The sequence below is a fragment of the Sphaeramia orbicularis genome, chromosome 9, assembly GCF_902148855.1.
Source record: "Sphaeramia orbicularis chromosome 9, fSphaOr1.1, whole genome shotgun sequence".
Lineage (NCBI taxonomy): Eukaryota > Metazoa > Chordata > Actinopteri > Kurtiformes > Apogonidae > Sphaeramia > Sphaeramia orbicularis.
In genome coordinates, this window is record NC_043965.1 from 24,105,003 (window position 1) to 24,123,727 (window position 18,725).

Genomic DNA, 18,725 nt, shown 5'->3' on the forward strand with positions numbered 1-18,725 from the left:
CTGTCTTTCAATCCCTGCCTCAACATATTGTAAATTTTGCTTTCCCACCCTGTGTGTGTGTGTGTGTGTGTGTGTGTGTGTGTGTGTGTGTGTATATATATATATATATATATATATATATATATATATATATATATATATATATATATATATATGCTAGCATGCTGTAGCTTGTGTACATATGATGTGTGCATTGCTGTGTTTTTATACCAGGGGGGTCAAACATCCAGCTCACGGGCAAAAACTGGCCAGCCAAAGGGTCCAATCCGGCCCAAAGTGTAAAAAATGACACCGAAGATACTAACTTAATTCAGGTTCCACATACAAACCAATGTTATCTCAAGTAAAATAATAATATACCTTATAAATAATGACTCTAAATTTTCTTCTTGGTTTAATAACAAATTTATACTTCTTCCTACTCCTTTTCAACCATGCAAAATTCAGACTTGCACATACTTGAAGATAGATTCTGTTCATTTAAATGTTATTTTGTTTTTGTCTTAATTTGCTTCGTTTTGTTTTAGTTTGTTTCTTTGCATGTTCGAAATAAATAAATAAAATAAATAAATAATGTGGGAAAAAAAAAAATATATTATGCCTATAAATAATGACAAAACATTTTTCTCTTTAAGTGCAAAAAAACATTAAATTATGAAAATATTTACATTGACAAACAATCCTTCAGCAATAAAATGTGACTAACCTGAACAAACATGAACAACCTAAAATGTCTTAAGAAAATTAAGTACAATTTTAACAATATTCTGCCTTTTACTAAATGTTTTGTGCCTTTTTGTAGATCCGATCCGTAATGCCCATGTATAAATGATAAGTTGAGGCATAATATTGTTAAAATTGCACTTATTTTTCTTTAAGAAATTTCACTTTTTTCAGGTTAGTCACACTTTTTTTTGTTTGGATAGTTTGTAAATGTTAATATTTTCATAATTTAATGTCATTTTTTTGTGCTAAAACAAAGAGAACTAATTGTATTGGTTATTATTTCTAGGGTGTCATGTTATTATTTTACTGGTTTGACCCACTTGAGATCAAACTGGGCTGAATGTGGCCTCTGAACTAAAATGACTTTGACATCCTTGCTTTATACTAATGTGTGTGCAGGTTTTATAGTATTTAATGTAAGTGGGTTGGTTCATACAGGCTCCTGCATTCGAGCTTCTTATTTAGCTGTTGGATAATGTATGTTGTTATCTCTGCAACTGGATGTGTTTTCAGGTTTATCTGCCTTATGTCACCCGTTAACACTAGAAGAACACAGCAGTCAACTGACTGCACCCAAACACATAATATACAACACACACCTCCCATTCGCCCATGGCCAGTTGATTCTTCAGCTGAATGAACCAGTCCTCCTGCACGTTGTCAGCGCAGTGGTGGATGGTGAGGATCACTGGTCTGGTCAGAAGAGCTCCAGGAGGTCCACAACTCACCACAGGGCTCAGCACCGTCTGGATGTCTTCAACCGGGGGTCTGGAAAAAACAGATAACACAGAGGCGAAATGATTCTTTAGAAGAGAGTGACAGGAGGGCTGCGCTGTCGGCTACTGCTTAGTGTGTGCATCAACTGTAGAAAGCGTTATTGATTTCTCTTCTTGTCTGTGATAGTCTGTCATCATTTTCATGTATGGAAAATCCTGGCTGGTGTAATAGCGGAGGCAGGTGGACAGCTATGTTAGAGTAGGATGAACTAGCTCGGAGTAGATGAGGAAAATCAGAGAACAAAACAGATCAGAGCAGGGCAGCACAAATTCAATCAGAGGATGATTAGGGTAGTCAGCAAGGCTTCGGTCGGGTCTCAGCCGGAGTCAGGAGTTCACAGCTCACAGGCAGAAAATAAATGACTTGCGGTTACAAGCCTTCATCTCCTTACTTACAATTTTACAATTCACACTGAATAAGCACTGGGACCACGAGTGTTTGATAACCATTGAATGATACTGCGCAGCATGAGTACTCATTCCAATATTAACCCTCAAAGACCTGGACAGCCACGCGGGACCAAAAGCCTCTATCGATCTAAAATGTTTAAGAAGTTTTGAAGCAATAATCCTATCAAATATAATGAAATAATTCAGGTTAAATAAAGTTTTGTCTGCTTTCAAGTGGCATCAGGTACAACCCATTTGGACGTTCAGAGGCTTCATAGTGAACAATGAAATGACATCATCTTCTGGTATGTAGTTTGATAAATGATGGTGATTGTAGGTACTGGTTTTTATGTTCATTTAATGATATATTTTGCTGAGCTTTTATGAACTACACGGTCAGTGAATTAAATATCAGAAAATACCTGATTTTAACTGAAAAACGCAAAGTGCAGAGGATAATGTTATAACAAATGGTGACAAATAACTTAGGAATGGTTAAATGTAGAGAAAATTTAATTTAAAAATCACAACAAAAATAGTTTTTGGTCTAATTTCAGGAAATCCATCAATAATTATAGTGATTTACCAGTTTTTAGGTTCGTTTAATGATATATTTTACTGAAAAAGTGACTTTCATCTTCAGTTTTTAGCCTTTGAATTTACTCTGAGCTTTTATGAAATTAAATATCAGTGAATTAAATATCAGAAAATACCTGCTTTTAACTGAAAAACGCAAAATACAGAGGATAATGTTATAACAAATGGTGACAAATAACTTAGGAATGGTTAACTGTAGAGAAAATGTTATTTAAAAATCACCGCAAAATAGTTTTTGGTCTAATATCAGGAAATCTATCAGTAATTACAGTGATTGTAGATACTAGTTTTTATGTTCATTTAATGATTTATTTTGCTGAAAAAGCCACTTTTGCCTTCAGTTTTCAGCCTTTGAATTTACTCTGAGCTTTTATGAACTACATGGTCAGTGAATGAAATATCAGAAAATACCTGGTTTTAACTGAAAAATGCAAAATACAGAGGATATTGTTATAACAAATAACTTAGGAATGGTTAACTGTAGAGAAAATTGTATTTAAAAATTGCCACAAAACACTTTTCGGTCTTTAAGGGTTAAATATCAGGAAATCCATTAGTAATTATAATTATATATTATTTATACATTTACTTTGATAACTTATTAAAAAGTAAAAACAATCTGTGAATTAAACAATAGAAAGTACACATGGTGGGTGTGTCTTCTTTGTAATCCATTAGTCAGCTGAGGTTTTTTTTCGACTCCTAAAGATCCCGTATGGATAGAGGAGATGGATCTAAAATTTAACTGTGATTTTTTTTGCTCCACGTTGTGTCAGGGGGACACTAATCCTTCGCAGTATAATCGATTCAGCTGCAGGAGCTCATTATTGACTCATGAAGGGTTCACATGGGCAGAAGAAGCTGAGAAAAAGCGCACTATAGAGACAGGATGACTCAAAGTGTAACAGCAGCCGGGGTCAGCCTCTAATGAGTTAGAGTGTTATTGAGATTGTCATTTATCTTTTATTATCACAGAGATGTGTGTGCATCAGAACGAGCATCTGAGAGTTAAAACTTAATGAACTAATCCGCATGATTCTGGCTTGCTTAGTGATGCTGAGATAAATCAATCTAGCTATGTAATTTTTGCCGGCTCGGTATCGACTGCAGTAGAAACAGAGGACAGAGTAGAGGTTTGACTCGAAGAAATACTGTAACACATTGCAGAGGGCCTAATTCTTATCGATTAATATTGATTGAAGACAAACGAAAGAGGGAGCATGGGACAGAATGCATAACCTACACTAAAAAGGATGTACTGTAGCTCAGATTTCACAAAGCAAAGGAGCTATTTGTAATATCTGTACCTCAAAATGTTAAAAAATGCAGTTATCATGAGCATGTTTGGAAAGAATGATAGTAGAAATATCTACTGTACAGGCAGCTGGGCCTGGGTTAGCTGTCCCATGTTGTCACTTTATTTGGGAAAGATAAAGTATAAGCAATTTGTGTTTGGATTTATTATAATTTCATGATGTATATGCAATTGCAGTTAATTTATTTCTGAGTTAAAAGATACAATACATTTCATTTGTGATTTATGTTAAAAGTGGAGTTAAAATAAGCAATAGTGAATGCTAAGATTATATGCATTAAGATAACTACGTTTCCTGTGAGGCTTAGCATTACCAATGAAGCTTTGGAATTTTCACGGAAGTAAGTCGATGTATGCCACAAGTTGTGAAAGTTGTATATGTGTTTTTAAGGTGCTGCAGTAAAAAGGAATGCGTCTTTATAAACCCAGAGTCTCTCTTCCTTATTTTTGGACATAATTTGGATAATTACAACATCCCATAATGCCTGGGCTATCTGCTCAAAGCTCAAAGCCTCAGTCCAATATCACTGGTATACATGTTTCTATTATTACTATTATTATTACCTCCGCCAAGGAGGTTATGTTTTTGCCAGGGTTTGTTTGTTTGTTTGTTTGTTTGTTTGTCTGTCCGTTAGTGTGCAACATAACTCAAAAAGTTATGGACAGATTTTGATGAAATTTTCAGGGTTTGTTGGAAATGGGATAAGGAAGAAATGATTAAATTTTGGTGGTGATCGGGGGTGGGGGGGCCCATGGGGGGGCCCATTTCCAACAAACCCTGAAAATTTCATCAAAATCTGTCCATAACTTTTTGAGTTATGTTGCACACTAACGGACAGACAAACAGACAGACAAACAAACAAACAAACAAACCCTGGCAAAAACATAACCTCCTTGGCGTGGGGGGGGCCCACAGGGGGGGCCACTGATCAGCCTTGGTGGAGGTCTGCGCTCTCCGAGTGCTTCTAGTTATTATTATTATTATCATTATTATTATTATTATTATTATTATTATTATTATCATCATCATCATCATCATCATCATCATCATCATCATTATTATTATTATTATTATTATTATTATTATTATTATTATTACCTCTGCCAGGAGATATTGTGATCGCTTTGCTTTGTGTGTTTGCGTATTTGTTTGTTTGTTTGTTAGCAGCATGACTCAAAAAGTTATGGATGGATTTTCATGAAATTTTCAGGAAACGTTGATAGTGGCACAAGGAAGAAATGATTAAATTTTGGTGGTGATTGGGGGTGGGGGCAGGTCTGTCTTGGCAGAGGTCTGCGCTCTCCGAGTGCTTTTCTTCTTCTCATTATTACCTCCGCCAAGGAGGTTATGTTTTTGCCAGGGTTTGTTTGTTTGTTTGTCTGTCCGTTAGTGTGCAACATAATTCAAAAAGTTATGGACAGATTTTGATGAAATTTTCAGGGTTTGTTGGAAATGGGATAAGGAAGAAATGATTAAATTTTGGTGGTGATCGGGGGGGGGGGGGGGGGGGGGGGGCAGACCAGAAAATTTCAGCAAAATCTGTCCATAACTTTTTGAGTTATGTTGCACACTAATGGACAGACAAACAGACAGACAGACAAACAAACCCTGGCAAAAACATAACCTCCTTGGCGTGGGGGGGCCCACGGGGGGGGGCCACTGATCAGCCTTGGTGGAGGTCTGCGCTCTCCGAGTGCTTCTAGTTATTATCTGCTTCAGAGATTAAACATGTCAAAGCTTACATTTTTAATAACATGAAGTGGAAAACAAATGACAAAAGTGCTGGTCAGTTGATGTTTTTCAGTGTATTTAACAAAGTGATTTTAGACACACACACACAAACACACACATATACTGTATATATTACAATGTATTGTAATGTGCTCTAGTAGCTCTAAGGCAAACATTCATTTTGAGTAAAACCCATTCTCTCATTAATTCGCAAAATGTTGCTTTTTGACCTAAGACTGTATCTCTGAAACTTTCTGACTTATTTTTTCTTTATTAGTGACTCAGATTTAGTAAAGTTTCACTACGTATATTCTGGGGGTATTTTACTCATAGCCCAGTATGTATATATAGTAAATAGGAAGTAACCTAGCTGTGCACACCGGGCCAATTCTAACCTTTTCATTCATGTAGAAGAACTGGAAGTGAATTATAAATGCATTAGTTAACAGTACATGTAACAACAGCTGGAATTTTTTTTAAATAAATTAACACGACCAACAATTATCAGCGCCACCTCCCACAGCCTGTAACAAACAATTTTACAAGTCTAAGAAAAGAAGCGATAAAAATAGAAGCAGAATTAGAGTCAGCATTGTTTATTTTCTGCATAGAGCTCTCTCTAAGTGAGTGATGTACCAATAGCAAATAAAGGTATAAAAATTACAATTGTGGGTCAGATCAGATGTCTACAACAATCTACTAACAATGTAAACCATACAGAGAAACAAACATGGTGAACTGAGGGTTTTACTCTGTTGTTGCTGTTTGTTTTCTGGCTAAAAACCTGAGCTAAGTGAGCCTGAGACATACATAAGATGAGGCAGAAGTGTTACTTTGATCGACTGAGCTTTTGTTTGAAGGAAAAAAGTTGAAAATACCATAAAACTGGTGTAAAGCACAGTGTAAAAATACACTTTTTCAGTGAGCAATATGCTTGAATTTACCCATAGTGGCATGTGAGGGGTGATGCTCCTTTTGTACAATAACTCCTCCATGGGTTGGTTCATTTTAACCCATAAAGACCCAGTACTACTTTTGTGGCAGTTCCTAAATTATTTTTTCTTTAGATTTAACCTTTCTTAAGTGATTTATCACCCTTATTGTAATGTTATCCTCTTTATTTTGTGTTTTTTTCAGTGATAATCATGTATTTTCCTATATTTAATGTACTGATCATGCAGATGTTCATAAAAGCTCAGATTAAAGTTAAGGGTTATTATATCAGAAATACCAAAAACTGAAGAAAAACTGACATTTTCAGTCAAATATATCAATAACTGAACATAAACCAAGTGTGTCCATCCACTGTCATTGATTCACCTCCATAGGTTTCACTGGTGAATCAATGTTGTAAAAGATGACGGTGTTTCTACATTCACTATGGAGCCTCTGAACGTCCAAATGGGTCATATCTGATGACCATGACAAGATGACAACCTGTATTTTACACCAATTATTTACATGTAGTGGTAAGATTAGTGTATGAACAGGCATTAAACATTTTAGATCAGTATATGCTTTTAGTCGATGGTGGATATTTGGGTTTTAATGGGTTAAAGACGACAGAGTTTTCGGTCTAATGCACATTTTTTTATGATTAATGAAGAATCTGCTCTTGCTATGAATGATTTAGCAGAAGAAATGGAATCATGTGCAGAAATGAATCAGAATGAAGCAGTATGTTACCATAATACATTGGCAAATCAAAAGGGACATTTATTTATTTATTTATTTATTTTGGTTGAATTGGATGAAGCAGAGTTGATCATCAGATACACACTGATCCTGCCAAATGAAATCCTTATCTCTCTTTCTCTGTAAAACAAATTGAATACAGATACAGAATAGAGCTATGAGGAGAGGAGGAAGTGAAGAAAGTCACAGGTTCTCACAAAAAATAGCAAAGTATCCTGTAGTTTTCAGTGAAATAGCTCAGTTGACTGAATCTCTCATCTATTGTGAAACACGACACCACATGAAAACAACACATTTCACATCATTCTTCAAGACACAGTGTTAAAGGGGTGAAAACCATTGCACGTCTGTAATGCATGGACACCTTCAGCAGTTCGGAACAGTTTGTAGAAAGAAAAAGTTACGATGATGTCACTTACACAACTTTTAGCCGCACACCAATTTTTTACAGTCTGATACTTCAATAGTTTTATGACAAACTGTAACTTGAACGTTCTGTGTGTATTTCCAAGAAAATGTTTGTTCCATTACTGCTCATCTCACATAAAGAGCAAACTTACTGCACAGGGTTTAAAAGGATTATATTGCATGTAACATGATAAACAGCCACTAATCTGTTAGATACTGTGAACACTGAAATGATCTCTTATGTTTGTAAAAGCTTGTTTGTTTATCCGTCTTTAACATGGCATGAAATGAAAAAATCATCTGGTCACATTGCTCAGTTGTCAATATTTGTTTGATACATGTTGGGATAATTGTATTCTGGGCTCTAAAGTTTGGAAAAAAAACACTGGTTAGATTTGTAAATACGGAATATTAGCACTCAGTATGTGAGTGATTATGCTTAAGTGAAGATTCATGTGTAAAACATTTCATTATGATTTACTCAGATCACACTTTTAAACTCTGACAGCAGCCATTTTAGTCATTTTATATGAGATTTTTTTTTTTTTTTTTATGTTAGCAGAACCAATAGGGTCTTTTAGTCTTTTAGTCTGTATTGGTATTTATTGATTATTTATTGTTGATTATTTAAATGCATTATTCATAGTTGCTTTCAATGATCTTGTATTTGTGCATCGATTTATGTATTACCTCCGCCAGGAGGTATTGTGATCACTTTGCTTTGTGTGCTTGTTTGTTTGCATGTTTGTTTGTTTGTTAGCAACTTTACGGGAAAACTATTCCAACCATCTTTACCAAATCTTTCTCACAGATAGGCCTAGGCCCTGGGACGAACCCATTAAATTTTGGGCCAAGTAGGCCAAAGTTCAAGGTCACACCAAGGTCACAAAATCTCAAATTTTCCTATCTCTCATCATTGAGCTATTTTTGAAAATTCATTAAAAATTCAAAACGACTCCAATTAGCCTCCCATTTCATACACCCATAGCTTATAACAATATCTTGTATCTGGCACAAAATTGTCCACATCCACTGTGGAATGTTAACTCTGTGGACATTTCAATTTAACATTGAAAATCCCATTTACCACATATTTTTCATTATAATTCAACAAATATTGATTGGAATTTAATATAATTTGACATACACATGACTGGTACCAAGCTTTAACTTTTTCTGCTGTATGGAACAACCTTGAAACTGTTTACAGGGTGGGGAAGCAAAATTTACAATGAACATTTAGTTGTTTTTTCTCAGCAGGCACTACGTCAATTGTTTTGAAACCAAACATATATTGATGTCATAATCATACCTAACACTATTATCCATACCTTTTCAGAAACTTTTGCCCATATGAGTAATCAGGAAAGCAAACGTCAAAGAGTGTGTGATTTGCTGAATGCACTCGTCACACCAAAGGAGACTTCAAAAATAGTTGGAGTGTCCATAAAGACTGTTTATAATGTAAAGAAGAGAATGACTATGAGGAAAACTATTACGAGAAAGTCTGGAAGATACTATTAAAAAAGAATGGGAGAAGTTGTCACCTGAATATTTGAGGAACACTTGCGCAAGTTTCAGGAAGTGTGTGAAGGCAGTTATTGAGAAAGAAGGAGGACACATAGAATAAAAACATTTTCTATTATGTCAATTTTCTTGTGGCAAATAAATTCTCATGACTTTCAATAAACTAATTGGTCATACACTGTCTTTCTATCCCTGCCTCAAAATATTGTAAATTTTGCTTCCCCACCCTGTAATTTAAAAACAAATAGTCTATCCACGCATGCACACCGTTCAGGGTGCTTGGCGGAGCTTTGTGTTCTCTGAACACTTGTTTATGTTTGTCACATTGCACTTTGGATGTAGCCTGATGTCTGTGGTAAGCTGCAAATGAATTGCCCGTACGGAATAAATAAAGTTTTCTGAATCTGAATCAGAGATCTGCTCCTTTTTATTCTAGCATTAATATAAGAATTGTGTGGTATTAACTGACCTCTGTTGAATGAATCACCAGAAAACATGCAGATGGGTTTGTTGTGCACTATAAATAATAATGATTCATCCCTCATTTCATGTCACACTGCGAAAAACCTCCTCACAAAACCTTCAAAACAGGTCTGGAAGCTACAACACACGCGATAGGTATAGACAAAGAAAAACAAAGAAACAAAGGAAAAGAACATAAAGGAAGATGCTGAGATGAAGAGAAAATCGGAACAACAGGATATGAAACGTACCTGAGGCTGTCCTTCCTGTGCACAGTCACATACATCTCATATACCCTGCCCTGCGGAACGGCCCCCGCTGGAACCAACAAACTCACACCTGCATGAGGGAGGACACAGGAAGTAAGACGAATGGAGGCAAAAATAACATGTTCTAACATTAGATTTATTCATGTCATAAGCATGAACAACTGAATTATTGAATGTGCCAACCCTTATCACTTTATCAAAACGATTAATTAATCATTTTAAAGGCAACCATGTAAAACGCTGTCTTAAATATATTATCATGTGCAATGTTTTACAGCTTCTAACACAGGCTTCCTATCAGCAGGTTACATTATTCATTACTTTCCTCTATCCACTGCTTTTAAATCTTAAATTACACATAGTAAAAGGTCTTCTTTTTTTCTTTTAAATCTTTTCCGGCTAAAGCACATCCTGGGGCTGTTTTGTGACATATGCTGACTTTGCCGGTGGATACACTTTCAACCATAAAATATATTTGCATTTATATCATATGTCTTTCAACTATTTCCTTGTCATTTATAAAACTGTCTTAGATCTCCTACCATTTTTTTAACCATGTTGACTGAACATTCCAAATGGAAAGAAGCTGCAAAACACCACAATGATGACTGCATCGTCATGTAACAGTAACACATTCATAACAAGTGGTGCCAGGCACAACAAACCCCGCCCCTTGTGCGTATTTTAGCTTGTTTTGGCATAGATCCAGCTGATGTCATCACGTCTATGCATGTGCTGTTGTCAGCATATCAATTGCCTCTATATATGTGGCAAGTTTGAAATAAATTGAAACAAAATTGATGTTTTAAAAGACATTTGAAATTTCACCCATTACGAACAAACTTTGTTCCATGATTCGAGCCTTTTTTTTGTGGGACTCGTTTGCCTTTTATGGGCTGGTGAAGTGCATCTCCTGAACTCAAAAAAAAAAACTGGAATGACATTTGTCTCTTTTTTACCAATGTCGATCTGCAAGGGAATTTACCAGTTCATTCCAAATAAAGATACAATAAAAAAAAATAAATAAATAAATTTCACCCATTATAAGTAAATGGGAGAAAAAAAGTTTTTAAAAATTCATAAAAAATGTGAACTTTGACCTACTTTTCCCAAAATGTGCCCACATCTATTCTGGGTTACTGGCAATCTTTAAACCCAATTTGGTATGAATTCAACCAATACATGTAGTTTTGCTGCTACAGACATTTGAAATTTCACCCATTATAAGTAAATGGGGATTTTTTTTTTTTTTTTTAAATTCGTAAAAAATTGGAACTTTGACCTACTGTTCCCAAAATGTAATCGGATCTATTCTGGGTCACTGGTAATCTATAAACCCAATCTGGTATGAATTCAACTAATAGTGTTGCTGCTAAAGTGTTAACAAACAAAGAAACGAACAAAGAATGAAACAAATCAAACCAAAAACAACCTTCAGGGGGCGGGGTAATTAGCTGCTAAATATGCAAAAAAAAAAAAAAAAAGAAGTTTACCTGAGTTGGGTACAATAAGGTGTCCTCCCTGGTTGTTGAAGGATCCATGAGCAGTGCAGGAAGGGTCTCGTGTTCGGGCCAAAGTCTGGTTGCGAAGATTCATGGTGTCGCTGTTATCTAACAAAGACTGAGTTACCTGTGAATCAAAAGACAGCAGTGAGTGCAGTAATAAGAAAATATGAACCACAGAGCAAAACATGACACCCAGTCCCAGACTGTAATGGGTACATTGCTATTCAGATGGGATTCACTAAAGCTTTAAAACGGTGAATAAACCAAGAATGGATAAATGGTTCTGTAGTTTGCTGCAGTTATCTCCTAGAAGACATGTATTCACTTTAGAAATTCTATTTTTTTTTTTTTTTTTTTTTAACATTATGGAACTATTACCGGCTGCAGAAATAATTGAAACGGATGAAGCATGTTCACTCAACTGAAGTGTTACTGGAGCTTTAATGTTTTGACTTTTTTTACTTAACACAGTTGGGCAGGCAGTAAATTTGCTATACTACTGGCAGAGACAGATGAAAACATTCAGACTGTACATTGTGAACTCGGTGCAGGTTGAAGGACAAAATTCTCTAGAAGAAGTGCAGGTTTGGTTTATTTGTCTGGGCTGAGGTGGGCAATCACTAAAAAGGAAATATGTCCCACTCTTTTCATTTTTCTGCTATGTTCATAATCATTAATTAGAATGCTTCAGGTGAGATATGAATTCACCTCGAAGCTGTGCCGTAGGGTGAAGCTAGGTTTTAGTTAGAAGATGTAAATCACTTAGAATACACATATGAAACCCCCTCAGGGTAAGGGCGAAAATACAAGGTGTTTTGCATATCACTGTCCCATTTCCATTGTGAGATGTAAAATAAGGAATTGTAATTATGCAGTTTACAGCGACGTCAAACAATATAGATGCAAATTGGATTCACTGTGTATAGGACAGACAACAAACCGAAAACAAAATAAGTGTTAAAGTGGCTTGTTAAACAAAGCAGAGTTAAAATGGTCTATAATTGAAAAAAAAAAAAAAAAAACACACCAAGGATAACTGATAAAAATCATGATAAAGTAAAGCTTCTCTGTAAAGCTTTAAGATACTGAGTTCAGCTCTCGTACTGCCTCGGGACAGGTGCTATGATGAAAGTGAGGAGTTTCATCTGTATTTGTGACAGACTCTAGTATGCATGCCATGTAGTTGACAGAGCAGAGGGAGGAAACTGGGACACTGAGCTGCATGTATACTAATGCTGTTTGGTTTTATTTATGTGACTGGGAATACATAGCTTCCCTGTTTAAGTACTTCTCACAGTGCTTCTTCTGCAGTGTAATCTCACTTTGGGGAGGGGACATTTAACAGTCCTGTTTGCTCCTGTAAAACACAGTAAAAGTAAAAAAAAAAAAAAAAAAAACAAACAAAAAAAAAAAAACAAAAAAAAAAAAACAAAACAAAAAAAAAAGGCATTAGTATGAGGGGAACAGGAATTACCTTTGGAGACAGTTTAGATGTGAAGTCTCCTCCGAGGTCGTCCTGTGGTGTAACCAAACCGGAAGAGTTATAGACTTTGATCTTCAGGTTTGGAAGAGGATCCAACAGAGGAGAGTTGGTCATCGGGATTTTATCGGATACATCATGGAGGGCGTAAACCGGACCGCGATACATAGCAGCTGCATTCGTCAAATCTGGAGGAGCAGTCAGCTGATCAGCTACAGGGATGAAGTCAAAGAAAAATAAAGAATGAGAAGAAGAAGAAGAAGAAGAAGAAGGAGGAGCACCTGGAAGCATTGAGGACACTTGAACCAGAAAGAGAAAGAATGAGAACTATACTTTATGTCCTCAAAAGCATAAAGTGTAACTCAGGGCTGCAAGTATGGGCTGAAGTTAGGAAGATCAGTGAGCAGGAATAAGGGGAGTGAAAGGAGAGCAGGTAGGGCAGCTGATAAAGTATCAGTGCCTGGGATGATATACTGCAGAACACAGGGCCACGACCTGGATCACAAACCTGTCACGGCTGGTGCACAGTAAGAGGCCGACATAGGAGAACAAGGATTTTGAAACCAGATGGTGTCATTTTAAAGGAAAAAACTGTCTGCCAGAACGATGATGATGATGATGATGGTGATGATGATGGTGATGATGATGATGATTATGCACTGAAAAAATCAAAATCTTACCAAGTGTATTTTTCTCATTTCTAGTCAAAATATCTCATCACACTTAAAATAAGACAATCACCTAAAGAGTAACTTTTCAGTGAGATATAAGAACTTATTTTTAATAAACATGACTAAGGATTATGTAAACCTGTAATTTTTATTGCATCTAGTTTAAGGATATACTGTCTTCTGGCCTCACTGCAAAAATCAAAACCTTACCAAGTGTCTTCTTCTCATTTTTAGTCAAAATATCTCATCACACTTAAAATAACTTTTCAGCCAGTGAGATATAAGAACTTATTTTTAGACAATATATCTTGAAAATCTTATTTCAAGAAATCTTACCAAAAAAAAAAAAAAAATTCACTTGTTCCATTGGTAGATTTTTTTTTTTTTTTGCTTAATTCAAGATTTTTTTTTTTGCTAAATTCAAATTTTTTTTTTTTTTTTTTTTTGCTTAATTCAAGCTGACAATATTGCCAAACTGTCAATTTAATTGTAACTTAATTTTAATGACAATATTTTTGTAATACCAGGTAATTTCATGTATAGAACGTGTCTGAACCACAAGAATGTCATTAATTCTCATTTAATCTCTTTTTTTTTTTTTCTTTTTGCTTAATTCGAGATTTTTTTTTTTTTTTTTTTTTGCTTACTTCAAGCTAAAAAAATCTCCCAATGGAACAAGTGAAAATTATCTTGGTAAGATTTCTTGAAATAGGATTTTCAAGATCTATTGTCTAAAATTAAGTCCTCATATCTCACTGGCTCAAAAGTTACTTTAAGTGTGATGAGATATTTTGACTAAAAATGAGAAAAATACACTTGGTAAGATTTAGATTTTTGCAGTGAGGCCAGAAGACAGTATATCCTTAAACTAGATGCAAGAAAAATTACAGGTTTACTTAATCCTTAGTCACTGTAGAGTTATGAGGTTTATGTGTTGATTGGTGACTTATGGTTGTCACACTCAGACTCAGATGTGAAAATGAGAAAAATACACTGAGTAAGATTTGGATTTTTTCCAGTGTGATGATGATTATGATGATGATGATGGTGGTGGTGGTGGGGAGTGTTGTCTAACATGGTGTTTAAAAACCTCTCTTCGATCTGGGGACAGTAAAGCCAAATGACTCATGTGTATCAAACCACCGTGTGATTTTCTCAGGGATCTAAATGCAGATGGACTAGTCACCGCTGCTGCTCAAACACTACTCACAAACTGTCTTTGTGGCTGAAGCTCCTACCAGCTGTACCCTGAAAATGAACCTCCTTTCAAACAAACTCAGATCTTCTCCCCTTCTAATTTTGATCCAAAAATCTGAATCAACTGGGCCTGCTCGGCGTTTTCATCCATGCCACAGAGCATGATTGGATGTTAATTGGTCAATTGTAGCGTGCAGTGCACCTGTGTGGAAGCAGCTGTATTCATTATGTTTCTCTGTTCGTTTGTACAGACTTCTCCTCCAGTTTGTCACCTGTCTGTATTTTTCATGCACTATACTGGGGGTTCATTCCGCCACACTGTGATTTAAGCTCTTTAAGTTGTTGTCAGCCACTCTGACTTCACCCCCACAACCAAGGAAGCTGTCAGACCTGAACCGCATCACTGTCTATTTTTAAAACGCTAACAATGTCACATCTAAGGAACTGACTGACAAACCTGCTGTTCAAATGGTAACTGATGAGGGATGTTAATTGTTAGTCATTATTAATAAACTTCGAGATCAGAAAGTTTATCTGTCTAAAGTTGAGATGGTAGATATGTTTTTGTTGATCTTTTTTTTTTTATTGAGAATGCTCGATGATGTACACATTTAATTTAATACAAGCAGTGTATCAGAGGAAAAGGAGAGGGAAAAAAAGCTTTTGCGTCTAGCCTAGTCCATTTTTGGTTTTTATGTTTCTAATAATTTGTATACTAAGTGCAATGATTAATGTACAAATAATCTGTCTGTCTGTCTGTCTACACTTGAGATGGTGGGTATGTAGTTTTTGTTGATTTTTTGTTATATTGAGAATGCTCGATGCTTTACACATTTAATTTAATGTAAGCAGTGTATCAAAGGAAAAGAAAAGGCAAAAAATAAGCTTTTGTTTCTAACCTATTCCTTTTTTGGTTTTTATGTTTATTATAATTTTTATACTAAGTGCAATGATTAATGTACAAATCATCTATCTATCTATCTATCTATCTATCTATCTATCTATCTATCTATCTATCTATCTATCTATCTATCTATCTATCTATCTATCTATCTATCTATCTATCTATCTATCTATCTATCCATCCATCCATCCATCCATCCATCCATCCATCCATCCATCCATCCATCCGTCCGTCTGTCCGTCTGTCCATCTGTCTGTACATCCATCCACCTACTTATCCATCCATCCATCCATCCATCCATCCATCCATCCATCCATCCATCCATCCATCCAACCATCCATCCATCCAGTCATTTTCTGATCTGCTTAGTGCTTGCCCACATATACAGGCAATAAACCATTAATAACTGTAACATTTACACATACAGGTAATTTACAGTGACTGATTTACATAAGCTGCATTTGTTTGGATGGTGGGAGGACAGACAGACAGACAGACAGACAGACAGACAGACAGACAGACAGACAGACAGACAGAGGAACATGCAAACTCCACACAAAAAACGCCCCTATTGGCCGACACTGGGATTGAACCCAGGTCCCTACAGCGATTCGCCTTATGCTAACACGGAATTAAACACTACATGAATCAAGCAAATGTGCTCTTAGCATTTCTTCCATTACAGCTGTTCAAATTAACACAATTTACTCCATGGATAATAAACCCAACCAAATGTTCAGCTATCCAATCATATAAATCTTGGAGAAAGAAATTGGAGATTTAATTAGAAATAGAATCACAGGAACTCCAGGTGCCAACCGAGAACAATTCCACAATTCTTTGCACCAGGCTGCATGTTTTTTTTTTGGGTTTTTTTGGGCAAGAAGCCTAAAATCCCATCATTCCCACCATGAGGCTATCCATTCTAATTTTAAAATGCCTCATTATCACTCACCACCACCACTAACACACCCCCACACACACATCTGTCACCTATCACTCTCTTCCTCTCTCTCTGTCATCAGGCTGTTTACCCTTAAAGCCAGCGGGTATTCCTGCCAAATTATCCCTGCTGAAATTTAATTAACAACTAACGAAAAGCCAGAGAGAGAGAGAAACTAGAGACAGACAGAGAGAGGAACAGAGAGGAAAAAGACTTGTGGAGACGTAATTCTTTGTTAATCGTAATCGTAGACGGTCCCTCGGTGTAGAGTGACAAGTATCCTAATTCTTCACTGATAAAATGTCACACAATCTCAGCTCAGGGAAGGACATTCACCCCTGTACACACACATAAAATTAGCCCACAGTCTACCAGTGCGCCCTGCATTATTCCCGACCTCGCTTTCCCATTTTTCCTGTACCATGATTAGAATTTTAATCGCACCACCCACAACCGACCCCATACCTGCACACTCTGCACACTGTTTAATTATCCTCTTAAAGGTGAGGAGGGGTGTCTGTTTTTGTGAGTTTTTGTTTATGCTGCAGACTTGAACATAGCCGCATTAATGCATACGTTATATTCTTCAAATAACCCCATCCGACAGCATTTACCTCAACTTTTTCGGTGGGTGTTTATCAAATATATTTAACCCTTAGGGGTCTGAGCCTATTTTGGCCATTTTGAGTACTTTTGGTTTTGCCTTTATATACTATACAGAGAAATGTTTACTTTTCCCATGTTTGGTATCTTTTTTTTTCAGCACAACTTAATCTCATCTGCCCATTATTTTTTCACTTTAATCTACTATATCAACACAAATGGCCAAAAACACACAAAATAATATTAAATCCGATTTGAAAAACGTATATAATTTATTGCATAAATAACACGAAGATGCTTAACGAATCTTTTCAAAGACTGTAAAAGTGAATATTGGTTCCAAATATTTGGTATATAAAATCAAAATTGGAATCAATTGAAACCATCCTCAAATATTTGACATAAAAGCACATCTTTATATAGGTGTTTTCTCCGGTTTTCTAACCCCCCGGTTTCTGCATCCGGTTCAGGTGGGTGTCATTCTCACCCTTACCTGTCATGCTAATGCAGTCTGTGGATTAGAATCCACAGATTTGGCCATTTTTTTCCATTTTGAAAAAGGACAAAAAAATGATGGTAAGAAATATACCCTCCCCCCCACCTCATTTTTATACTTTTATTCACGATCGTTTGCTCTGGTTTCAAAACATCATATCTCCAGTTGTATTTGCTCTATCAACATCAAATAAAAAGTGGGAGAGTGTTACAAGTCTGCACTTCCTCAGTGGTCTACGTGACCGACTTCCGACACTATGACGTGTTGAAAATGTCATGTGATTCAGTCACAGGGCCATGACCGTGGACCCCTAAGGGTTAAAAGTAAAACAGCATAGAAATACCTGGATTTGATATAGATTTTTTTGTCATGTTTAACAATTTAAAACAACAGCTGCAATATAAAAGGTTTATGATCTGTAAGGACTTTAGATTTCCTGCTTATATGTTCACCAGTATGCATAAATGCGTGTGGTTGTTTAATGTTGTCTGATCCATTTCCCAAAGACAGAAAGAAATGACAACAGAGACAGGGGAGAGTGAAAGATGGCTCCACTTCAACAAGAAGACAAACAGGGAGGGAGTGTCTGTTGTGGTAGGAGTCACTGTGACGGGAGACACCGAGGCAGAGCAAAGAGAAAGACAGAGACACAGAGACGAAGATGGAGAGGAGAGGATGCTGATAAACAGGAAATGTGATTGACCTGAATGTGCAGATGGGAAAGGGGGGAATGAGAGGGAGAGACAGAGGGAATGACAGAGAAAGAGTAGTTGATGGAAGACAGTGGTCTCTGGTTGAGACAGAGATTAATCTGGACCGGTGTAGATTGACTGCCAGTAACAAAGTACAGACAATGATAGCATCTAAAAGAGAGTCAAAGTGGATGGGATTGTACGCACACTTTATATTAACCCTTTATCTAGCAAGTGACTATTTTTGGTCACTTCTGCACACATTACAAGACAGCGACACCAACAGTTCCAGTGAGGACAGCGAGGTCCAATGTGGTCTACAGGGTCTGTAAGGTCC

The 18,725-nt window shown here is 36.3% G+C and overlaps 1 protein-coding gene across 1 annotated transcript in view; it reads right to left on the bottom strand.

The window, feature by feature from the left end:
• Window positions 1-18,725, bottom strand: part of LOC115425562 (netrin receptor UNC5C-like) — a 287,867-nt gene that overhangs the window by 16,593 nt on the left and 252,549 nt on the right. The window contains exons 10-13 of the mRNA XM_030143191.1: window positions 12,877-13,094; window positions 11,391-11,526; window positions 9,880-9,967; window positions 1,326-1,494 (exon numbers count right to left, since the gene is read on the bottom strand). Of these exons, the coding sequence (XP_029999051.1) occupies window positions 1,326-1,494; window positions 9,880-9,967; window positions 11,391-11,526; window positions 12,877-13,094 (611 nt within the window). The remainder of the gene's footprint in view (window positions 1-1,325; window positions 1,495-9,879; window positions 9,968-11,390; window positions 11,527-12,876; window positions 13,095-18,725) is intronic.